This window comes from Aethalodelphis obliquidens, unplaced genomic scaffold (genome assembly GCF_003676395.1).
Source record: "Aethalodelphis obliquidens isolate GAN/ISIS:26980383/991018 unplaced genomic scaffold, ASM367639v1 scaffold30, whole genome shotgun sequence".
Lineage (NCBI taxonomy): Eukaryota > Metazoa > Chordata > Mammalia > Artiodactyla > Delphinidae > Aethalodelphis > Aethalodelphis obliquidens.
Genome location: NW_020837974.1, coordinates 21,856,228 through 21,877,122, shown reverse-complemented (window position 1 = coordinate 21,877,122; position 20,895 = coordinate 21,856,228). Strand labels below are relative to the sequence as shown.

Below are 20,895 nucleotides of genomic sequence, written 5' to 3'. Positions count from 1 at the left end.
GGCAGCCTGAGAGATGCCAAGATCACCTGTCTCTCTCTCTGGCCTCTGTTATGAGGCCTCATCAAGTCCAGAGGGAATTCAGCTGAGAGTGCCAAAGACTCTGCTACCAGAGAGAGCTTGTCATGTCCAAAGACTTATGGAATCCCAGCCAAATGGACATGAGAAGGCTCAAACGCAAGAAAGGGATTCCTGGATGTGTAACCACTAAACATTTCTATTAAGAGGAATTTAAGGTTCAAGCGTGTTATTGGTGTATGTGCTTGGCTGAGGAGTCAAGAGCGAAACCACCCTCTGCGGGATTATACCACAGACCTCTATCATACCTGAAACCTACTGGGAAAAGGTTTCTTTCTATTCTTGAAACTATGAGCTCTGCTAGTTTCAAGATTTTTAGTACTCAAGGAAGGAATATTTGCCCTAGAAGACACAATAACGGTTCCCCTGAATTGGAAGCTGAACTGTCATTTTGGGCTTCTCATACCACTGGGTGAATAGGCAAAAAAAAGGTAGTGGGGAAGTACGTTACAATATTGCCCCAAGTAGTTAACCCTGAGCATCACTGGAATATAAGATTGCTGTTACCCTCTTCTCTTCTATCACAATGGCCAGTGGTAAAGGCTAGTGAAGGCCCCTGTAACCACCAAGAGCTCCAGTGACCTTGGCAGAGAATGAGTGGCAGAGGAGGAAAGCCATTGGCCTGGTGTCTGGATGAACGAGGACTACAACCCATCATCCCAAGGTATCTGACTCAAGTAGTCAGCATCCTTGACTCACACGCCATACTTGGCTTGGTCATCCACACAGCCAAATGCCTACTGACTATAGGGAGTAACCCTAAGACTAAGGGAGTCAACAAATTCTTAGTTGACATTCTTCAAGTCACCGGTCTTTCGGCATCAGGGCTGTCCCTAAAACCGAGCAATGACCAATGAAGCAAAATGGAGAGAGCAGCACTGAAGAGTATTTGGAGCAGCAAGAACCTTGACGTGGAGGCAAAAGTGATGAATTTCCTCATCTGGCCTAGATGGTGTTTGGGAACTCTTTCAGTTTTGACTATCTAGAAATCAGATCAAGGTGATCCCACTGGGCTCTATGCTCTAGTACCTGGAGGAGAAGTGAGGAGGGACTAGAATAGAAGGCCGGAGACCCTTAGCCCCATGGCCATCTTATAATAGCCCTTCCTTACCCCTGTGGTAGCGGCAATGGGATGAACTGTTCCTCACCCCTTTCTAAGTTTACCCTGATTTCACATACTGGCTAAGTGCATGGGCTCTGGAATCAGAGAGCCTGGATTCAAACTCAGTTCTGCCACTGAATGACTGTGTGACCTTGAGCAAGTTACTTAGCCCTTCTGTCTCAGTTTTCTCATTTGTAAAACAGTGGTAGAGGGATTACTAACTGTGCATATTTTTAAAGACTATGGTGTGGTTTGAATGCAAAGGCATGAGTGGTGCTTGGAGCCATTTATAGCACTAAAGGCTCAATAAAAGTGGCTTTAATGATTACTTTTACTATTAGCCTGTGCTCGGTATTGGTTTTCACCCCAGTTTACAGATGTCATATGAATGAACGAGAGAGAATGAATAGAAGGAACTGATTTAACCCTGGGCCAACACATGCTGGGATGGCCCTATTTACAGCCCTTCCTACAAGGTAGGGCAAACCAACTCTGCACAGCAACCCTTATCAAGTGTCCATTCTAGTTACTGCCCATTAGATTCTACCCCTCACACCAACTCCCAGGATCCAAGTAAGACCATACAGCCCACCTGTTGAATCTGATGAGCTCTTGCCTTAGGACAGTGTTCATAGATTCACCATAGACCACAGGGTACGACTTCACGACCAACTCCAAGTCAAAGTCATTGGGAAGCTTGGAGAGTAGGTCCTGGGCCAGCTCCTCAACCACTTCCTTAAAGTGTAAGCATTAGAGAGGCGAATGAGACACAAGGCCAGCGGGCTGTGGCTTTGTCCAGTTAAACATGAAGCAGTGAGCCTTTGTCTTTTTAAACACAGTCTACAGGACCTTTCTGGGAACTCTCCTACAGAAGCCAATTCTGCCCTGAGGGAAAGGAGGATACCCATCCCACCCACTCCCAACCCCCACCCCTGCCCCCAGCCTTAGGGAGGACATCACCTCTAAGCTGAACAATGAAAGTCCTGAGCAAGGGCCTGAGGGCCAGGTGGGGAATTCGTGCTCAGCCAGCCACGTAGACTCAGGGCAGTGCTGAACCCTGCAGAACTGCTCAAATCTTCAAGGTCACCCCTGGGAGACAATCTCCCAAGGCTCTCATAGCCAGCCCCTTAGGACCAGCTCCAGGTGCAGGTGAGACTTTGCTCTGTCCCAGTGACATGGACACCTGGGAAGGCAGTAGGCCATTCCTCAGCATTAAGAATAGCCCGTGGCAGTGAGTTTAGCCAAGTAGGGAGGGGACAGGCCTAGAGGAAGAGTAGGAAGAGGAGGTGTGGGAGAGAAACACAGCTCTGCCGTCCTTCGGCTCGAGGAGGCTGGAATGTACACTTCCTTCCCTCTTCCCACTGTGAGGGGAATTTCCATCCCTAAGCTGAGACACACAAACCAGGCTGCTTTATCTTCACACATATTACCACTTATGGTACTATGAACCAAATTGAGAAACCAAATACAATCATCCCTTGGTATCCACTAGGGATTGGCTGCAAGACCAAACTCCACAGATGGTCAAGTCCCTAATAGAAAATGGTGTAGTATTTGCATAGAACCAACACACATCACCCCTCCCCCCCATACTTTAAATCATTTCTAGATTACTCATAATACCTACTACAATGTAAATGCTATGTAAATAATTGTAAGTACAATGTAAATGCTTTTTAATAATTGCTGAAGTGGGGTGAATGCAAGTTTTGCCTTTTGGAAATTTCTGGAATTTTTTTTTCTGAATATTTCAATCTTTGGTCGAATTCAAGGATGCAGAACCTGTGGATATGCAAGGCCAACTGTATGCAAAGTCCACAGCTGAGCAGGGTTGAACATGGAGTAGCTCAGAAGCTGGAGAAGGGAAGAGAAGGAAAGGAGAGATCAGGGTGGAGTCAGGAGATGTGGTTCTGGGCCTGGCACTGCCTCTGTGTTTCTGAATGCCTTGAAGTGGGTCACTTCTTGCAGGGTTTGTTTTGCCCTCATCTGTAGACCAAGGAGGGTAGCCAGGATCAGTCCTTCACAATGTGTGGAATGATCACAAGAGATACCCAAAATGATTCCAGGTGTTTCCAGGACATAGAGCAAATAACGTTGAATCACATGATGAGAAAGTCACTCTCTTGTCAAGTTCTGGCCACCTTTTTCTTTTCATTCCCTTCAAGGAGAAAGTCTCAGGTCAGGGCTGACACTGCTCTGGAACACTTGCTGACCCTCCCCTTTTCCCAAGGAGCCAGAAAGACATCAGCAGCAGCATCTGGAAGAACCTAATAATGTTTAGCCTTTGTTTGCTTTTTGTGGCTGTCGCGACATTACGGAAATGGTACTGGGTTTCCACTTATGGTCCTGATGTGCAGTTTTTTAAATAAATGTTTTTAAGCAAAAGAGATTTAGTTTTAAGGATTATGTAAATGGAATACAGATGATATGTGGATATAGCAATGAATCATGAAGGTTATATAGGAACAGCTGACATTTTAGAAACACTGGTGCTCTTCCAGCTCAGTATTTAAAGACCTCAGCAGTAAGACCAGAGCACCCACATCCTCCCTCAAGGGTCTGCCAGGCCTCCACTTTTCTGCCTTCTTGGTCATCAGCCACAATCCTGCATGCCCACTAGATGAAAAATTGCCTGGGAAATTGAATTCAAGCCTGGTTACCTGAGGGGACTTGCCACTCCCTCCTGACTGCCTAGGGAGGGTCAGCAGCACCCCTTGAAACAGCTGGCTGGTTTCCTGGTTGTCTTTGGTGATATCGGCATTCTCGTGCAGGCCAAACACTTCTGGGTGGGCGGTGATAGGGAGGTTCCTGAGATATTCAATATAGGACTGGAAAGGAAATCTTCAGTTGACATAAGTTCAGGTTCCTTGGGGTCCCACAGATCACCCAAGGTTTTGCCAGAGCAGACCCATGCAGGAATCACACTCTTTCGGTAGCACAGGCCATAGACACACACACGCACACACCGCCGGGGCCAAGACATCCCAAGCTTTCCCTCATGCAGGTTTCGGAGGAGTGAGTATGAGTATGAAGGTAGATGGACTGAGTATCTCCCCTCCCACCTCTGCTGGCTTCCTCCCTGCTCCCCCAGCAGTCTTAGCTTTGGAGACAAAAGCTGGGTTTGGATTCAGGCAGAACAGGATTTGGATCCTAGCTCCATCTTAAACCAACTGTGTAACCTTGAGCTAGTCACCTGAAAGCCCAGTTTCCTTATCTGTAAGCGGGAAAATAAATGAGGTTATGAAGGAATAAGGCTTCGGCACATTAACAGGTACTCGATGAAAGTAAGCCCTTTTCATTCTTCCTTCAGATTTCTTGTTTTCTTCTTCCTTTTATCATTCTCCCATCCAGTTTTTCTGTTCCTCCCTTTGCCACCTTCTGAACCTTTGATTTCAAGTAGCAATTTCCATCCTGTTCACTACCAAGGCTTCATCTTAAACATCCCTGCCCCTTCTCCCCAGATGGACCCCATATTTTGAAAGATCTTGTCTACCAAATGACCAGCATTCATTAAACAGTAATAATGGGTATCTTGTAGGCTTTTGGGAAGATTTGAAATAGCTTATGGACCCGAGTCAGGAAGCCCAAGCTATCCCTGGGCCCTCCTTGGATACACTGTAACCCTAGCCACATGGAGACCGCCAAGCCCCTCTGGGGGGACAGAGGGACCTCTCCCTCCCCTGCCCCTCACCTGGTAGGAGCCATGAGGAGGGATGTAGTAAGTGTCTCCAGGAGCAAGACAGTAATGGTCCTGCTCAATTTCCTTACAGTAGAACGTGGACAGAAGGGATAGCAGGAGCCTTCTGTCTTTGTCATCTGTCACTCTGCCTCCATAATTACATTCCCCTGGGGACAACCAACAGAAGAAGGAGTTGAGCCCATAATGAACTTGGTCAATAACCTAAAACAGAGGATTCTTCCAGCCAAGGAGCTCTGCTGAGACACAGGGTTGCTAAAACCATGCTCAGCTTGGGATGAGACCAGGCCTTTTTGGTATTATGGTTGCCACAAAAATAATACATGTTCACCATATTAGAAATTAGAAAATAGTGATAAACTGAAAGAAAAGCAAAACAATCACCAATAATTCCAACAAAGGTAACTGTTAACATTTAGGCATCTTCCAGACATTTGTCTGGACATTTGTGTGTATGTGTACATAAATGTGAAAGGCATTATAGAAATGTGGTTCAGGGCAAGAACTCTGGCATGAGACAGTACTGAGCTCCAATTACAGCCAGTTTCTGGGCTCCAACTTTTGCCACTTATTAGCAGTTTCTCATCTGTCTAGAAGTAGAGATAACTGCATACCTACCTTACGTCATTGTGGTTAACAACGCTTATAAAGCATTTAGTACAATGCTTAGCATATAGAAAGCATTCAACTACAGCTTTTACAAATACGTATAGTTTAGAAAATTAAGATTATCCTATATATACTTCTTTGGGATATGACTCTCCTACCCCCATCCCCATCATCAACATCATTCTCTGAGACTCAGGTTTCTACACGCAGATTTCTACAAAAAGAATTAGGCAATTTTTTGAGGGGCCATCAAATCCGTCTCACCAACCCAGGATGCACTTTCTAGCTGGATCAGGTCCCACAGTATGTGGGTACCACCTGGTATTTGGAAGCTGGGGACAACACACTAGTGTGCAAGGAAAAGACATCTGTGTGTGTGTGTGTGTGTGTGTGTGTTTGCGTGTGTGTTTGCATGCAAGGGCTCCCCTGAAGGGTGGGCTCATTTCCAATTCTAATCATTCTAGGAAGGAGCAGGTCTACAGACATGAAACAGGAAGTGTGACTCAAGTTGAGGAGGCCTCAGCCTCTCTTGGTATTGGAGGGGTCTAAATGTCTAGGAGGAGCATCCTGGTGGCTCATTAAGGAAGAAGTAAGAGACTAAGGGGAAGCTCATACCCACTGAGTAATGTGAGCCCTGCAAAAACTATTTGACCTTAAGCCAGACCATCTAGGTCTCTCTCTGTTGACCTCTCAGGCCTTTAGCAAAGTTTAGTTGGAACATTATAGTTTGTCCCAGCTGTAAAGAGGTTTACGACAACACTAGAGCTACAATATTAAAGAGAGAGTAGTTCCCCCCTGAAGTCAGCATGGCAGTGCTAGAGAGTACCAAAGAGGGACTACCAGTGAAGGTAAACCTTAGGTACAGAGTCATGATCCAGGGTTCCACCTCCACTCTCTCATCAGCAAATTTTACTTCAGGGGATACCCTTATAGGCTCTGGGGTTTATGTTTATGAAGGAAGGTACATTTCTTTACTTATATGTCTCCTCTTTGTAGCAAGAGCATAAGTTCCTAAAGGGGCCAGGATGTGCCTTATATCCCTTCTAGATTCTCCATTGGCTCTGCCACAGGGTTGGGGGTACCAGATTAAGAATGTATTTGACTTTGGCCCATCTAATTCGATAACCACTCTCCAAATAAGACCCGTCTCTTTGATCAGTCTGTCCCTTGCGGTCAGTACAGAGCTCTAATAATCATCTCTATCTGATCTTCTTTCCTTCCAGGTACACAGGAAGGTTGTAACTCCCGGGGCCTCTGGCAGTGAGGTGGGGCCAGGTGACAAGTTCTTGCACGTTTAACTCCTGGCATCAGCCCGTCAGTGCTACCCTGTGGCAGTGACCACGCAAGCGTATGTTGAGACGGTGGCGTCAAAATTTGGTGGAGCCTTTGCCAGCTGCGCCCCTGATAGATAATTACAACGAGCAGACACCCTTGCCGATTCACACTGGACACGCAGGATGGGCAAGAAATGTCTCACACCCTTGAGATTTGGGGACTGCTTGTTATCTCAGACTAACTAGTCTATCCTGACCGGTGCAGTTGGAAAGTGACTATCCTCAAGCCAGCTGGCACAGTTGGAGCAGGTTGGTTTATGAGCTGCGGGCAGTCCAATACTAAGACCTCATCCCAGGGCAATCACGCACTCATTCTGCGATCTGAAGGGGAGCCCTGGGATGTGCTTCTGTGTGGTCTGGAATAATGGGGATATGGGTCATTTCTTTGGAAAAGTTCTCTCACCCAACTAAACTCCACTGAACTTAGGTTGTGTGTCCCCTGGGGTTTTGGTTTGGGAGACACTGTGCTGAGTTAAGGTCTTGGTCACCTTTTACAAATGAATTTACTCACTCTAAAGCAGGATTTCTCAGTCTTGGCACGACTAACATGTTGGACTGGGTAGCCCTGTGCTGTAGGGGGCTGTCCTGTGCATTGCAGGACGTTTAGCGGCACCCTTGGCCTCTACCCAGTAGCACATCCATTTAGCTGTGACAACAAAAAGTGTCTCCTCAGTTTGCCAGATGTCCCCTAGGAGACAGAATCACTCTTGGTGGAGAACCACTGCTCTAAGGCCTCGGTCTTGTCAGTTGTAAAACAGGGTCGCTAAAGTGAAGCTCATAAGATTGCTGTGAAGAGTGAATGATGTAGGTAAAGTGCCTGCCGTATGATTGGGGAAAGGATCCAGAGTTGAGGGAGGAGCTTGTGTGTGACCTGGAAGATGCCCAGGTTTTTCTATTGAGCTGCATTTTGACTTTTGGCCATGGTAATCCATTCATTTAGCTCATCTATAGTTTATCTCCTATCTCTGGGATTACATGGTGTGCTTCTTGAGGGCAGTGACCAAGTCTTATATATTTACATTCTTCCATATTATGTACTAGTATATATTGGACGACTGATAAAAGGTTGCTGATGAATTGCTTTAATACAAAACAGCAAGTGTCACTTTCACCTCAGGGCACATCTGCTGGGAGCGCTCTCCTTCCTTTTTCCCACCGCCTGCCCCCGCTTTCTTCTTCCACTTGTAAAACTCCTACTGATCCTTCAAAACCATCTTTCACGCCTTCAGGAGGTTTTCCCTAATCATCCCCACCCCATGTCTGAAATTTAATCATTGTGCTATCTTATAGATGTTTCTCTTACTGAACTTATCACTGTACAGTTATTTATTTTGTTATATTTCCCTCCCTTTGTAGACTGTGCACTCCTTAAAGGGAGGGATTGATCTTGATTTTTCTGTGTGTGTTTTTTGTTTTTGTTGGTTTGTTTGTTCTACAATATACAGCATGGTGACCAGCATCATTAAGAGCTCCATGTCTGTTGAAAGCATGAGTGAGTAAGTAAACAAATGGAGATGGAAGCAGAGGAGCAGGAAGGTGGAGCATAATCGTGGAGGTTTATGGTTGCCAAAGCCTCCTTCCGTAAATACCTGTCAGGTAGGTCAGAGCATCCAACGGCACCTCCTTGTAGTCATTCAGAAACATTTGGATCTGCTGCATACTAATCCTCAGGTCGGATTCATTGAATTCATAAGGAATATTCCAACCTGCATGAGGCAGAGATAAATTAGATGCTTCAGGGATGAGAGCTCTTAATTTCCACTCAGAGACTGAGCTGGTGGAATTAAGCATCATTATGGATCAAGAGCCTCTTCCAGCCCTGTGACTATCAAGCACCAGGCCAACTATTAGCTTTGACCTTTACTGCCAACGTGGGAGACATCCTGCCTGAGAAAACATCCATTCTAAAGTCAGTTTCCTTATGGATCTCCCCCATTTGATAAGGAAGATGTTAACATCCTGGGATTTGTGGAATGAGAGGTATTCACCCTGGCTGGAATACCGTGGTAATGCACCGAACACCAAAAATAACACCCAAGCACAGCTAGAGAGCACTGTCTGTGACTGGGCAATAGAACTAAGGTAGCTTTGAGAATGCCCCTCCTCCCACTCATGGGAGAACTAGATGGCAGGCCTTGCAGAAACTACTGCTTGTATTTTCAAGTGTTATAATGGTAAATGCCCAGTGGGGCTGCACAAGTGACATAAATGTATGAACCAGGCTGGATGTAAGACAGTAGGGTATGGTAGGACCTGTGCTCAATGGAGACGTTTAATTTCCTCCTAAACATTCACATTCAAATTAAAAAGGTAATAAAATAACAAAAACTTCGGTTCTGGCAGAGAGAACACAACTGGGCAGTTGACTATAAGCCTAACTGCTGTATGGATGTTTGGAGGTCTGGCACGGGTGGGAGAATGATGGTGGGAGAATGTGGTGTGTGAGATGCAGATGTAGAGGGAGTGTCCCCTTTGGCTGTCTCGTCTCTGAAACCCTCAGTTGAAGGGTCAGGTGGTCTGTGGAGCTAACTGGGGCAGGTAGAAGGAAAGAGGATGTTCTGAGAGAATCACCAAAAGGACAGTTTGCCTCCTTTTGTAACCCGAAAGAATGGCTAAGAATACCTTCAGGTGGGTCATTTCAAGAAAAGAATTAGACTCAGCCCATGGGTGAGAGAAAAATAATCCAACCTTAAAACCATGGTGATATGGGATCTGCATTTAGCAGATGATCTGCTCTAACAAGAATACTGAGTCACTTAAGTTAGGCCATGGATAAGTTACATTAATAAAGAAATTTATGTTTATTTTTTCAAGGAGAAGCACAAACAGATGTCCCAGCTGTATTTCTTTCATTGTTATGCACAGGTAAAGAGAGCAACCTAAAGTGTTATAAATCACCTGGTGACGATTCCCTGGAGAGTGGCCATGATACCCAAGCTAGGCAAATACACCAAAGGGAAGGGCCTCCCCTCTTCTCATTATCATATTACTTCCGTAATTAGGGGACCTCTGATTCTGGAGCATCACCTCTTTCCCTGACTTTGATATTGACCTGGTTATAGGACTGCCAGACTTGTTAAATAAAAATACAGAGACGCTCAGTGATATTTAATTTCAGATAAACAACGAATCATATTTAGTATAAATATGTCCCCAATATCGCGTGGAACATACTTAGACCCTATTTTACTGGCAACCCTGGGTACAAACTCGAACGCACCCCTGTATCTGCCTGTGATCTTTCCCCCAGGCAATCCAGGTATGCTGCCACCTCTCACCTAGGGCTCCGAAATTTCTCCTCTCTTGAACGACGGCGTGGAAGAAGCAAAGGCTGAACAACAGCTTCTGCCACATCACTGCTTTTGTACAACTTTGGAAGAACACGGGGTCTGAGATGGGGTCACTGAGGTAAGAGCGCAAAAGGTTGGCCCGGAGCCCTTTGGGGGGCTCATTGGTCATCTTAATCCCATTCTGGAGGAGGCTGACTGGAAACTTCTCTGATGGATAGCTGGTTAACCAGAGTCTGGAAGAACAACAGACCCGACTATTTACGGCAACGCAATACATTATATTGAAAAACAGTAACAGAAAATAATAACTACCATTTATTAAGCATCACTAGATGCTGAACCCCAAGCTAAGAATTTAATTTATGTCCCTTCATTTACTTTAATCCTCACAGCCACCCTATGATTTATTATCCCCTTTACCAGTGAGGAAACAGAGGCATGGAGAAGTCAAGTGGGGTTTTCAAGGACACACCACTTAGAAGCAGCAGAACCAAGATGAACTCAGGGCTCCCTGACTCCAAAGGCCCTGTCCTAATCACTACACCATGTTCCTGCCCTGCTGGACTTTCTGAGCGTCTATTATGGTCAAATACTACACCCGGCACTCCAGGAGTGGCCGAAATGAGAAAAGAATTGTTTCTTGCTTCTAGATACTCACAGCCTTGCTGCTAGGAGGGGAAATGGGAGCTGGGGAGGGGAGAAAAGACAAGCAAACAGAATGCCAAGGAGTTATAAAATCAAGACCACAGGGAGGGAGGGAAATAATGGGCCATGGGGGTCCATGGGAAGAAGAGATTTCCACGGGGTGGAGAGAGCAGAAGTCTGCAAACTACTGCCAGGGAGCCAAATCTAGCCTTAGCCTGTTTTTGTAAATAAAATATTATTGGAACATGGCCACACCTCTTCATTTACAAATTATTTATGGATGCTTTCATGCCACAACAGCAGAGCTGAACAGTTGCAACTGACAACATGTCGTGTAAAACCTAAAATATTTACTATCTGGGCCCTCACAGGAAAAGTTTGCTGATCCCTGCCATAGAGGCCAATGGCATTAGAAATGGGTCTTGAGAATATGGAAGATTTCTTTTCTTAAATAATAAAAGTATATCTATGCCCATAAGAAATGGGAATATAGGTAAAAGTATTTAGAAAGGAAAAAAATACATGATTTTACCATCTACAGGTTAACATTTTGGCATATTGTCTTCCAGGCTTTTATTCATTTGTTTTTCTTACTCAAGCTCAGGTTACATACACACTGTGGCATCCTGTTTTGTTTCATTTTTGTGGGTTTGTTTTTCTTTTTTGCTAGACATTAGAGAGGTTTCCAACAGGAGGATTTGGGGATGGAAGGTCATTAAAGACACAGGACACAGGCTGAGCAACTGCACGGAGGAGGAAAAGTTGGGGATGTGGTAAGGCCTACAGTGGGCAGCCTGCTGTGGTCCAGGCACAGGTCTCAGAGGGGAGGGAAGAGGCCATAACCTGGGGGCCTGTGGCCTGACTTCAGTCTGCAGATGGGTGATGTTGAACTCTCACCATGCAAACCAACACAATGCTGTAACATATTTTTGAAGTAGTTGCCAACTTTTAAAAATCTAGGGCTTTCTTTTAAAAGTTCTAGATTCCCGTCTTTCCTTTAAAATAGTCATAAAATCTGGATACAAGAGGCCTGTATTCCTGCTTGGCAACAGCTGGTAGTAGGCAGTAACTGCTCTTCTCTACAGGGCATGTGCCTCTAGTTCACCACAGTCCCCACCACTCTCTACCGGTATTCAACACTGAGGCTGCCCATCCATGGTGATAGCTATTGTACTGTGGAAAGTGGAATATTTCTTGTGCCCAGTCCTCTTCACTCATTTATGTTACATTCCTCATTGTATAGGCACTTGAGTTTGTGACTTGGGTTAAGATCATATTACAGAAGACCTTAAATGTCAACATGAATAATTTTTCTTCATTGAGTATGTCCCTGATGGTCAATGAGTCAACTCAGCATCCAAAACCAAATAGAATTCTTGAAATTAATGGATTTCCTCTTAAACTCTTACATGAATCTCATATGAGTCTTACATGAACACAATCAACTACGGCCTAATCTGGCTTTGTAAATAAACACCAAACGCTTTTCTATTTTCAGGCAGACATGACTAAAATAAAAATAACCGGCAAAGTTTGTTGCCTAGAGCAGGAGTTGGCAAACTTTTCCTATGAAGGATCAAAGAGTAAATGTTTTAGACTTTGCATGCCATATGGTCTCTGTCACAACTACTTGAAGCATAAAAGCAGTCGTAGACAGTATATGAGTGAGCATGGCTGTATTTCAATAAAACTTTACTTATAGACACTGAAATTTGAATTTCATATAATTTTCACATGTCATGAAATAGTATACTTCTTTCAATTTTTTTCAACCATAAAAAATGTAAAAGCTATTCTCAGATTGCAAGCTGTACAAACACAGGCAGCAGTCTGGATTTGGCCATAGTTTGCTGACCCCTGGCCCAGAATGAAAGAATCACTGAACATTTGAGTTAAAAGGGGCTTTGAAGTCTGTTTCATCTCATCATCCTCTAAATGCAAATACTTAGGCCCAGTCTTGCTGGGCTTTAAAGTTCACAGAAAATAAATAGCTGTTTCCAGTATTGATTAAAATTCCATGGATCTAAACAAGTATAGGATAGATCAAGTGCCTAGACTACGGGTGGATTTTTTTTTTGTTTTTAGGCAAATAAGTTTTAAAGCTCCGATTTGCTGGCATTTAATCTACCTTCCCAGGCACATCTCCTATCACCTCCCAAAAACAATTGCTCACAGTGTATACCCAGGAATCATAGGATAACTTCTTGGTCTTTCCTTTGCTTTTACAAATGCTGCCCTTTCTGCCTGGAATGTCCTTCCTGGAAAACTCCTATTCATCTTTCGGTACTCCAGGTCTTCCCCAAATTGTCCTTCCCTTTTCCATTCTTATTCAAACAAGTACAGCAGGTATTGCATGGTATCAACATTATTCATCTATGGTCTGCCTTCTACTAGACTGAGAGCTTCTTTAAGGGTAGAACTTGTGTCTACACAATACCCTTGTGTCTTGCTCATCTTTGCATTCCCAGCCATTAGCATGACGTCTGGAACTTGAGGTTGGGGCTGAGGGACTCAGAGGTGGGGCAGCATCTCACCTGAATCCCATATTGGTGCTCTCAGGAACAATCACCTCCTCACAGATCTTCTCCAGCGCAGGCATCCAGCTCGTGGCCAGATGACAGTTCTGTAAGACCACCCAGGTCCCATCTTTGATGGCAGTGTTAATCATTTTGGCAGCAATAGGGCCTTGGCCTTGGCCAAGGGAGATGGTCTGTGTTTTGGCACCTCCCATGCCAAGATCATCAGCAAATTTCAGCAGGCCTGAGATCAGGAAGAAAAAAGGCTTTTGAAAGAGAACAGGCTATTTAAGACTGTATTAATAATAACAACACAGAAGAAGGGGTTACATTAAAATTCTGGACTCAGAAAGAAAGCCACTGGCTTTTGTTAATTATGAAATTAGCATCTTTCTGAGGAAGCTTTAGACTTCTGGTAAGATGGTGAACGAAGATACTACTGATTCTTCTTTTGCTCTAAATAGATAGACATTCTTCATAAAAAAAAAAAAAAGACACAAACTGAAAAAAAAAAATAAGAGTTTGAAAGGAAGAGAAATTCCCAGGTGCCAAAAATGAAGAGGGAACTCCAAACTAGAAAGGTTAGCACATAACCAAAGAACTAGGAACTGGGGTTTTCTTTTTAAAATTTTTATTGGAGTATAGTTGATTTACAATGTTGTGTTAGATTCAGGTGTACAGCAAACTGAATCAGTTATACATATACATATACCCACTCTTTTTTAGGTTATTTCCCATATAGGCCATCACAGAGTATTGAGTAGAGTTCCCTGTGCTATACAGTAGGTCCTTATTAGTTATCTATTTTATATATAGTAGTGTGTATATGTCAATCCCAATCTCTCAATTTATCCCTCCCCCGCTTACCCTCTGGTAACCATAAGCCTGTTTTCTACATCTGTGACTCTAATTCTGTTTTGCAAATAAGTTCATTTAGGAACTGGGTTTTTGTAAATTTATTTTACTAGGAAAACAGGTATTTGGACAGTGAAATTTCAAATAGATCTCTTTCACATCTCTTTTCCTCAGAGGCAGCCGATGTTACACCTTTCTGTGAGTCCTTCCAGAGATATTTCCCGCATTTAAGTAAATGTGTATACACTATTATACTTACATGAATTGTAGAACACTATATTTGCTTTTTACACTTAGATCTTTTCCACATCAGTACATATATAAAGGCCATATTCTTTTTCATGGTTATATAGTATTTCACCTTTGGAAAATACAATACTTTATTTCACCAGTCTAGTGGTTGGAGTTTGTCCACAGGGAATATAGCTTCGCACTTACAAGGGGTGGGACGCTAGAACTGAGACTTTTTTATAAAGTTAGGATCTTCAAACGACTGCACTCTCATGTAAGAAGGCCAGAAATCTGCTTTGTGTTCTTTCTTTAATGATTTTTAGATGCTTTTCTTTTATGATCTTTTTTAGAGACAATATTAATCTGCTAGGGCTGCCATAATAAACAACCAAAGATTGGGTGGCTTAAACAACAGAAATTTATTTTCTCTCAATTCTGGAGGCTAGAAATCCAAAATCAAGGTGCTGGCAGGGTTGGTTTCCTCTGCGGCTTCTCTCCCTGGCTTGTTTGTGGCCATTTTCTCATGTCATATTTTCACTGTGTCCTCACATGGTCTTCTTCCTGTCAGTGTGTCTGTGTTCTAATCTTCTCTTATAAGGACACCTGTCATATTGGATTAGGACCTACCCTAATGACCTCACAACTAACTCTTGAAGGACCTTATCTCCAAATACAGTCACATTCTGAGGTACTGGGAATTAGGTTTTAACATACAGATTTGGGAGGGACACAGTTCAGCCCATGATACCCCCAGAATACTGGGGGTTAATTCTTTTGATTGTTCTATGGGCTGATTATGCCTTTATAGTGATTATGCCTTATATATTTCCTCATGTAGTTTATAATTTTTTATTGTTGAGTTCACAATCAGCAAGTTTGTGTTATTTTGTGGGAGTCTGATACATCTTGGGTTTTAGGAGTGCCCTAACAGAACAATTTTGCATATGCAGACACTGGTGTCCCCAGCATCTTGTCATTCTGGATCAATTTTATGGGAAATTTCTGGATCAATTTTATGGGAAATTCCTCAGCTTGAGAATCCCATACCATAGGGTACTGTAAATCTACACCCCTGAGTTTTAATTTCTCACTGAAGAATTGCTTACTTTTTCCACGTTGCTTCTTGAGTCAGTAGCCTAAAATTCAGAGTTCTATGGAAAACAAAATTCTGAGTTCTATGGAAAACAAAGATACATGGATTTGGAACAAAACAAAACTTCTAGAAATGGAAAGCACCGTCATTGAAGATAAAAACTCAAAGCACTGATTAAAAAAGCAGGTTAGATACAGCCGAAAAGAGAATTAGTGGAAAGTAAGGTCTGCAATCAATGATGCATTCCGTAGTGATGGGAACCCCAGGTCTCCAAATACCATCACCTGCTAAAGGAATTGGAGTTCCTTGGAGAAACATTTGTTCAAGATAAGCCTGAAATATATATGGTAGTTCTACACAGCGAGGAAGTTATCAAAAACCACTGGGGGGGGCTCCCCTGGTGGCGCAGTGGTTGAGATGCTGATGCAGGGGACACAGGTTCGTGCCCCGGTCTGGGAAGATCCCACATGCCGCTGGGCCCGTGAGTCATGGCCGCTGGGCCTGCGCGTCCGGAGCCAACAGGAAAAGCCACAACAGTGAGAAGCCCGCGTACCGCCAAAAAAAAAAAAAAAAAAAAAAAAAAAAAAAAACCACTGGGGTATGTGAAAAGGATATTGATACAGAGGTGCTACCACAGGCCAATGACTGAATAATCTGAGCATCAAAAAGAATAATGACAGCAGTGGAGTAAAATACCACTATATTGGAAACATCCAATATGTTAAAACTAATACATTAATAATCGTACCAAAAACCCCCATCTTACTGCTTAAGTAACTTTGGAGGTCACTAGGGCACCAATTCACTATTCTGAAAGCTGGTAAATAAAGAGTATGAACCAAGCATCTTTTCTGCCTGTCCTTTTTGAACTATATTTAGAGTAAACTAAAGAGTTGATAAAGAAAAATCCTTCTTTATAGAAGAGTTCCAGCTAATAAATGTGGGAGGAATGATAGAATTAAAATATCATCATTTTGCAGCCCCTAATGAAATAATGGATCTGGGGAATGATTTTCTAAGGCTGATAAAACCATTAGGTCAGTGGTTCCCATTGGCTGCACACTGAAATTACCTGAAAAGCTTTATAAAACACAGTGCCTGGGTCTCACCTACAAAGATTTTAACTTAATTGGTTGAGGGTGAGGCCTGCACATGGAGATTTTCTTTTTTTTTTCTTCTTTCTTTCAATTTTTAATTGAGATGTCCTCTTTATTTCACCCTCATTCTTGAAAGACAGATTTTACGTTTGCATACTTTCTTTTAGCACAATGATGGTATTATTCCACAAATTGCACTGTTGCTATTGAAACATTTGCTGTCAGTCTAACTGCTGTTCTTTAGAGGTAATCTTGTTTTTCTCACTGACTGCTTTTGATTTATTTTTTTACTGAAGTATATAGTTAATTTACAATGTTGTGTTAATTTCTGCTGTACAGCAAAGTGACTCAGTTATACACATATATACATTCATTTTTACATTCTTTTCCATTATGTTCTGTCCCAGGATACTGAATATAGTCCCCTGCACTATACAATAGGACCTTATTGTTCATCCATTCTACATATAACAGTTTGCATCTACTAACCCCGAACTCCCAACTCATCCCTCTCCCACCCCCCACCCCCTAGGCAACCACCAGTCTGTTCCCTATGTCTGCGAGTCTGTTTCTGTTTCATAGATAGGTTCATTTGTGCCATATTTTAGATTCCACATATAAGCGGTATCATACGGTATTTGTCTTTCCATGGAGATTTTCTTAAAGCTCCCTAAGTACTTTCAATGGGCAGCCAAGATTGAGAACCACCATATTAGGTGAAAGGCTGATGGGAAACTTTATACAGGAGGCGGTGGAGGAGTCACGAGCTGAAGCACACTGACAATGCCTGAACCCACTGATCAATCTTAATGAAAAAAGATGACCAGACAGTATGTGCCTCCTAATACGGCACACTCTGAGGGACACAGTACCTGCAGTTTCCTGGGAAGTTATCCCAGCTGAATCTAATCAAGCCTCTAGCACAGAGGGACAGGAACAAGCTACATACACCGTTGGATTTTACAGGCCTGTCCTCTCCCAACACAGCATCATCATTTTACAGACCATATTCTGACCTTGTCCCCATTTCTCTTCTCTACTTTTCCTGGTTTCCCCTCATTTCTCTTGTATAAGCCTGCCACAGAAAGGACACAGGGGAAGGAGAAAAGATGCTAGAAAGGGGTCATGAATTGAGCTTGACAACAACAATAATTTGGGTGTAGGAACCTGGAAAGGGTACCAGTTCATTTCAGCGCCTTCCTCTGATTGCCTTTGAGGAGAAGTGCTGGCTTTCTAACCGGGTCAGGATACATGTCAAATTCCTCAGCTTTCACAGAACTGCCAACTATGTCATTTGCATTTCTGGTATTCTTTCTTCATTCAGCAACAGAGAAAACTAAAGCTTTAAGATTCCCCAACAGAATAGAAAACGAATCTATTTCTGTCAACAACTCACACCCTTTTATAATGCACAAACACTTTCTGGAAACATACACAAACTGTTAGTAGTGGTTGTCTCTAAGAGGGTTAGGAGGAAGATGTACCTTTCACTTTATACCAGGGTTTCTCAACCCCAGTACTATTTACATTTTGGGCTGGATAATCTTTTGTTGTGAGGGACTGTCCTGGGCATTGTAGGACAGTTAGCAGCATCCTTTGCTTCTATCTGCTAGATGCCAGTAGCACCCCCTAGTTTTGACAACAAAAATGTTTCCCCAAATGTCCCTTGAGGGGACAAAATGGAGCCATAGTCCTATACTTTTTGCGTTGTTTGATTTTTATTTTATTTTTTTACTACATGCAGCATTAATTACTCAAAATATTTAAAAATTGAAAGAAAAGAAAGAAGCGTAGCTGAGAGAAGCAACAGTCTGAGAAAATGGTCTAAGACAAAGGTGATAAACTAGCAGTCACTTGGCTCAATCTAGCCCTGGCTTTTTTTAAGAAAAAATCTGAATGAGATATCAGGATTTAAAAATGGGTGATTTCTACCTTTCTGGTTGCTCTTGAAAAAGCAGATGGTCTGGTCATCCTGAGATCACGTTATCAGACGGCACAATGCACAAGAGCTGAGTAGCAGCTGCCCGCTTTAGGCAGGAGAAGAAGTCTTATGTCGCCCCAGCCCTGCCTTAGTCTGTTAACTGCTTGACCCTCAAAGCCCTTTGAATTTGAGATTCCTGCTGTAAGGGACAAGCTATTGTCATCCATCCATGCATTCTGGGCTTTTAATATTCCTCACACAACATTCTGCCCTTACCTGCCATTGGGTCTGCACCCGGAGACAACACGAATATCAGTGGTATGCAGCAGCTGGAATCATTGTAGGACCCCTGGAGATCAAACGTAGGGGCTTCAGTGTATACGTTTCCCATGTGTTCAGCAACGAACTTCCGAATGGCTGGAATCATTTTGTCAGGCCGCAGACATCGGAGAATCGCCATCCTCTCCAAACCTGGAAGAAGTTTCCAAGATCCAGGGAACATCTCCTCATGGGGCCAGGCTGAGTCACAGATGAGCTTCCATTCATTAGCATTTTGTTCCAAATGTTCCATGAGGCCTTTCAGTTTTGGCAAAGCGGATGCACGAACCACTTCTGCCCACGCCTTCTCAGACAGCCATTCGGAAACTGGGTTGGGGAAGGGGTTGTCCAGGGCAACGCCTCCAGTTAGAAGAAAGTACCAAATTTCCTCGTTAATTTGCTTTTTCTCTTTCATGATGCCTATCGTCAAGAGGAAGGAGAAAAGCAGCTTGTCCTTCTCAAACAGAGAGCGGCAGACATTGTTGTAGATGCTTAGAGTGAAATGTTCAATGATGTACTCAATTCGTAGCTCTAGTTCCTCGCTCCTCCTGCTATGGGCCAGGGAGTGCACGTAGAGGTTTATGAACCATGTCAGGGAGTACTGGTACATGGTTTCAATGTGGACCAGGTCAGAGATACAAAAGAAGATGGTGGCAGAGTGGACAGCCACTGGCTGGTAGCCCATCCGAGTCTCGTCGATCTGCATTTCTGTCACTGAAGCAATTTTCTGTTTCTCAGAGATTTCTTCGGAAAGCAGTTTGGAGGAGGACAAAATTTTGATGGCAGTCTCGTCCTCAAGGATGTTGCCCTCAGAAAGGGAAAGGACCTCCAAGATCTTATCTTCAATTTCCTTTAGCTGCTTCTTGTTCTTGGCACTTTCCACAATCAACTTGTTCTTTTTCTCTTCCAGTTCTGGCTTCTCCTTGGCAGCCACGATGCCAAGGAGTTGATCTTGGAGGCCCAAGGGGGTGATCATAAAGTTGAGGAGACAGACTTTCATGGCGACTTCAGGGAGATAATGTGGGTTCCTCAAACGGGTTGTGATATATAACTTAAAATCCCTGGAATATTCAATGATGTTTTCACCAAGCCTCATGTACTCAACCCCTTGCTGTCTGAATGTGGACTTGAGCAAGATGGGTTCAATAAAGGCATCCAGCTCTTCCCCAACATTTTCTAGTAAGACTGGGGTACCAAACTGCAGAGCGTTTTCCAGCGTCCTCACGTAGTTGGTATCCGAGAACTTGATGACTGACAGCCTATTTGCTTTCTCCATATTCTTGATCCACTTATTGGCCTGCCCCTGAGGGTCAATCATTAAGGCCCAGCGCCTGGAATTGGATACAATGATGCCATTGTCAATGGAGAAGGAGTCAGTGGGCAGCCCAGCAATCTGCCAGGCACGAATTTTTACAGGGTCTCCTAATGTGTTGCTAAGACTAAAGTCACTGGAGCCGGGGATGACCTTGTCCTTACATTGGGCCAACCACCACTTTTGGCACTCAGCCCGATAATCCATGGTAAAGGCCCCCAGGTAAGCCACGGTCCCAGAGGACAACAACACATCCCCTGTCAGGTTAGTATAGCGGACACCCAGCTGCCGGGCAGCTTCTGTCCATCTGTCCTTCTCTCCCCCAAGACCACTGATCAGTTTTTCTGCTCTGATCAACTTTTGGGAACAGATTTCAATGTTTTCCTCCAACGCCTTTTTCTTGGTATTCATCTCTTCAAAGTCATCGTTCAGGGACTGGAGGCGGCCTTCCACCGTCTTCAGCTCTGCTCGCTTCTGGTTCAGTTTTTGCATCTGTGTGTCCAGCTTCCCCTCAGCCTCCTTCAGCCGCTCCCGTTTAGGAGCTACCACTTTGGCCACACGATCATACACCTCCATGGCCCTCACCCACTTGCACAGACCCTCACACGCAGATGACACATTTTTAATCACAGCCGGCTGGAAATCCGGGTGATCGATAAACCTTTCCCGGATCCGCTTCATGATCATTGGTGGGATGTTGTCTTTGTCATATGTCTTAAGACTCTCCAAGAATTTCAGATCTCCGAGAATCTTTCTTGATACCCCCCAGTAATCTTCTGTCATTTTACCTGTTTGGGACA

The 20,895-nt window shown here is 43.7% G+C and overlaps 1 protein-coding gene across 1 annotated transcript in view; it reads right to left on the bottom strand.

Moving 5' to 3' along the window:
• Positions 1-20,895, bottom strand: part of DNAH3 (dynein axonemal heavy chain 3) — a 195,806-nt gene that overhangs the window by 3,482 nt on the left and 171,429 nt on the right. Inside the window, exons 54-60 of the mRNA XM_027126693.1 lie at positions 18,742-20,883; positions 13,287-13,512; positions 10,096-10,340; positions 8,407-8,523; positions 4,869-5,023; positions 3,838-4,005; positions 1,770-1,912 (exon numbers count right to left, since the gene is read on the bottom strand). Coding sequence (XP_026982494.1) covers positions 1,770-1,912; positions 3,838-4,005; positions 4,869-5,023; positions 8,407-8,523; positions 10,096-10,340; positions 13,287-13,512; positions 18,742-20,883 — 3,196 coding nt within the window. The remainder of the gene's footprint in view (positions 1-1,769; positions 1,913-3,837; positions 4,006-4,868; positions 5,024-8,406; positions 8,524-10,095; positions 10,341-13,286; positions 13,513-18,741; positions 20,884-20,895) is intronic.